Source organism: Sinocyclocheilus grahami, unplaced genomic scaffold (genome assembly GCF_001515645.1).
Source record: "Sinocyclocheilus grahami isolate Dianchi unplaced genomic scaffold, SAMN03320097.WGS_v1.1 scaffold165.1, whole genome shotgun sequence".
NCBI classification, from domain to species: Eukaryota; Metazoa; Chordata; class Actinopteri; order Cypriniformes; family Cyprinidae; genus Sinocyclocheilus; species Sinocyclocheilus grahami.
The window spans coordinates 4,629-8,646 of record NW_015505344.1 but is presented as its reverse complement, the minus strand read 5'-3'; the positions used below and the strand labels follow the sequence as shown (position 1 = coordinate 8,646).

General features: G+C 43.0%; 1 protein-coding gene across 1 annotated transcript; it reads right to left on the bottom strand.

Moving 5' to 3' along the window:
- Positions 1–261: 261 nt before the first annotated feature.
- On the bottom strand, positions 262–3,252 carry LOC107593125 (arrestin domain-containing protein 2-like). The gene is made up of 6 exons (XM_016282720.1): positions 2,463–3,252; positions 1,500–1,569; positions 1,256–1,403; positions 819–1,178; positions 576–738; positions 262–467 (listed from the first exon to the last, which is right to left on the bottom strand). Exons 1-6 carry the CDS (start codon positions 2,734–2,736, stop codon positions 277–279), a joined length of 1,206 nt encoding a protein of 401 aa, XP_016138206.1. The 5' UTR covers positions 2,737–3,252; the 3' UTR covers positions 262–276.
- Between the last annotated feature and the right edge of the window lie 766 nt (positions 3,253–4,018).

Genomic DNA, 4,018 nt, shown 5'->3' with positions numbered 1-4,018 from the left:
AAACGGTTTAGTTTTTTATTCCATACACATGTAAAAATCTTGGCCCTGACTGACAAAACCAGTTGAAAACCTGTCGAATACAGCGGTCACCAAACTCGGTCCTGGAGGGCCGGTGTCCTGCAGAGTTTAGCTCAAACTTGCCTCAACACGCCTGCCTGGAGGTTTCAAGTATGCCTTGTTAGACCTTGATTAGCTGGTTCAGGTGTGTTTGATTAGGGTTGGAACCAAACTCTGCAGGACACCGGCCCTCCAGGACCGAGTTTGGTGACCCCTGGTCTAATACATAACTACAGTTTTTGCATGTCTACTCACCTCGCTGTACACCGGAGGTGGGCGTAATCTGAACTCCTGCACGTAGGCCATGAGGGAGCGCTGCAGCACGCCGCTGAGATCTTCCTCAGGTTGGACTGCTGTGGAGTTCTGGACTGCTTCCTCATCTGACACAACAGCGCTGTAATCTGGAGGAGCTGTGGTTAAAAAACAAACCAGACTCAAAGTGAGCGACATTTCACGGTATGAGGTCGCGTTTCAGGCTGATGAAAGAGAACGAAACCCAGGGTTGGGCAGAAACGTACGCTCAGGCTGCTCAGGGATGGCCATGCGAAGCCACTCCATGTTCACGCTGTACTGGCTGCTTACGCTAGACGTGCGACTGCCGAACGGATGCAAAGGGATGGTGCCCATAACCAAAGGAAGCTCCAGGGAAAGCTTGGATGTCCCAGGAACATCAACGCACACCTATGAAAATACAAAGTGATGTTTAGTAAGATCATTCTAGCAGCTTTAGTAGTTTAGTAGCTCAAAGTTCTCCAACTCACCTTGAGCATGTATTCCACTTTAATGATGCGACACTGCAGGATGGAGGGGCCAACTGGGGGGATTTTGATGGCGCGGCCGTGCCACATCTCTCTACGGCGTGCACCAACTATGTCCCCGCACAACGTGGCCACCACGGCCCTCTTCTGTTTCATGCTTCCCCTTGCGATGAAGGTCTGCGTCTGGGTGATGTAAGCTTTCGGCATCACGGCGCGAGACGTGGAGTTATCGAATTCAGCGAAGACTGGAATCACTTCACCCGGCGTGTAGCCCTTGCGGTCGATCTTTGCGGTGATCGACACCTGCCCGCAGTTGCGGTACCAGATGCGGGCCATCTTCTCTTGGGTTCCAGCTTGAGGCGCCTGAAGATAAAAACTCTGATTTAGCATGCACAAAACCATAAACCGAAAATAAAGCGACAGCCATTCTGAGCTCCTACCAGCAAACTCGGTGTGTTGATGTCAATGGGCTCGATAACCGTGAACTCCTTCTTGATCTTCTTGACGGTGGCCCATGGGCGATGCAGCTTAACCTTCACCCAGTATCGAATGCTGCCGTGCTTGCCCTCAAAAGATGTCACTAGGGTTCTGACAGACAAAACACTTACATTAACGCTCATATCCTTCCCAAATAAAGCTTAATGACAACATTTGTATGAGACTAATAAAGCAAGCAAGACTTACTCCTCTGGCAGCTGGAAACTGAAAGGGTACTCGTGTCGCCCGGCAGACAGGACTGTCAGTTCACCGTTATCTGGAGGGGAACAAGGAAAAGACACATGATCGCACCAATAAATCATAAAAGCACAGCACTAGGGGCTGTAATGTTAGAACTGAATGATGATATAACACAAAACACAACATATTTCGGTCTAGTTCATTCCAAAGCTTCAGGTTAAGGTTTTGTTGGTTAATAAAAGGCATAAAGTTGAACTTTGTCTAAAATGTTTCTCATTTAACCACAGCCTCTTATAATGACTGAAGTAGTTCTTCAGCAGCCATTAAACGCTGCACACCATAATAGTTAGCAACTTCACACATGAACAAATCTGCAGCTGTAGCATGATGAACCGGTCCACTCAAATTAAACACAAAAAACAATGTGAAATAAAGGGGTTATAGCATAAAAACTAAAAAAGAACAGAACGAATGCAGCGATATCAGATTAGTCAATCATCAACGATTCGTTTGAGGGGAATGTGTTCAATAAATCGGTTAATCCTAGAAAAACAGACCTGACTGATTCGTTATCGAGTTCAGTGCTTTTTAATTTAAAAAAATAACTCAATGCAAGAATACTTGTCTTGTAGTATGATTAACATTAACTGAAAGAGAATCACTAAAGTCCACACACAAGGCATTTAAGTACTTTTGAGGAGTGCTTGCAGGTTCAAACTATTTTCACTTTCATTTTGGTGAAAAAAGTGGTCAATGTGTTTTTTTTTTAATCACGTCCCACGTGAGAAAGCAAGTAACAGGGGTTTAGAGCGACATGGGGGAGAATAATAATACAGTTTTTATTTTTAGGTGAACTGGTTTATTCGCCTCAAATGAAAACAAGCTGGAACTCTTCAGCACATCTTCAAACTCGCGGTCTAGCTCAGGCAGCCCATAGCTTTAGAGGGTCTCTGGCTGTGAATGACTGACCTGCCTGCAGCAGAACCTCTCTCCGGTTCAGGTACTCCACTTCGTCGCTGTAGTTCTGCGTGTAAGCGGTGCTGGAGCCGGCGCTGCGAGACTCGGTCCAGTAGACTTTAGCGAAACCTTCAGCGTGCAACTTCAGCGACTCGACTTTACTCTCCGCCGAGAGCTCGAGCACAACCTTCCCCGAGACGACATCCCCGCTGCTGAACACCGGAGGACAGTCCAGCTCCGGAGAATCAAACACTATGTCGATCTTTTTCAGCTTGTCGAAAATCATCTTTGGTCTTGCAAAAGTTTGCAGCCCCTAAAGTGTGTCGAATTCAGACGTGCGAAGTCAAACAAAAAGCGAGAGAGGCGAGCTGCTCTTCCTTCGGGTGCAAAACAAAACTGAAGCTGTGCATGTTCCCTGCTCGGCCTTTAACTCGTGTGGGCGGGTCTTACTGATTTTATTATGTAAGGCCTATGGCGATGCCTGCTCATAAACTTCTTAACTGGGTGTGGATGGAGAGCTCGGATGATTGATGCGTACAGGTTCTTAGACAACAACAAGCTGACTGAGCATGCCCGAACCAGAGGAACCTCCCCGTGAAGAAGTTCAGCTAAACAAAACCGGGTTCTTTCTGTGCTGTTGTGCTACTTTCCCGTCACTCACTTTTCTGAAAGACGTGCATATGCGACGTTCCTTTGCACTCTGTATATAAACAATGTACGACAATGGAATTCTTACGGTTAGTCGGTTGCTTAATGAACAAGGTCTGCTTTTAACATATTCTGAATTTCTCAATAAATGTATGATCCCTGTGAGGCCAAAAGAACACTCCTTTATCTTTGATGCAATTCCTGGCAGAGTTGTATCACTATTACGAAATCCTGGATTTGATCCTGTAAACATTGATCACCAAACCAATTTTTGTAGTGATACAATATTTATTGGGGATGTTAATATTGTAATAGATAAATGTAGTAACAAATATATTAGAAATATTTTAAAAAACAAGTATTTGCCTTGTTCAACAATGTTTTGGTCGACTAAATATGAAAATGTCAACTGGAAAAAAAGTATGGTCAATAACAAATAGGTTTTTTATTAATAATAAAATTAGAGAGGTATCCTATAAAAGTTTACACAAAATTTACCCTGTCAAGGAGTTGCTTGAACGTTTTAATTTGAATATTGAAAACGTAGCAATGCCAAAGAATCTGTGACTCATCTTTTTTTTTTGATTGTATATATTCAAAAATGTTTTGGTTGGATGTTTCTAATTTCATTTCTAGGTTGTTTGGAACATATATATATATATGTCGTTTTATTTTGATTTTAGGACAATGTTGATTCCAAAAGTACGATATGCTTTCTTACACAACGTTTTATTTTATTTGGAAAATATCACATTCATGTGAAAAAATGGTCTAAAGCTAAGCCAAATTTTGAACATTTTATAAAAGAGATTAAACAATATGGCACCACATTAGACAATATTAAGAACAAAAAAAGCTAGAAAGACCCATGGAGCTTTTTGTTACTTTAAATTGTTGTAATTTTACCCCTGGCTTGAATT

What these genes read in the sequence shown, in the direction of transcription:
- LOC107593125 (XM_016282720.1), bottom strand. Translation starts at nt 2,736, where the DNA reads ATGATTTTCGACAAGCTGAAAAAGATCGACATAGTGTTTGATTCTCCG. An exon ending in AGAGGTTCTGCTGCAGGCAG is followed by an intron (nt 1,570 to 2,462) that starts GTCAGTCATTCA and finishes GTTCCCCTCCAG; the next exon opens with ATAACGGTGAACTGACAGTC. An exon ending in CATCCCTGAGCAGCCTGAGC is followed by an intron (nt 468 to 575) that starts GTACGTTTCTGC and finishes TTTTAACCACAG; the next exon opens with CTCCTCCAGATTACAGCGCT.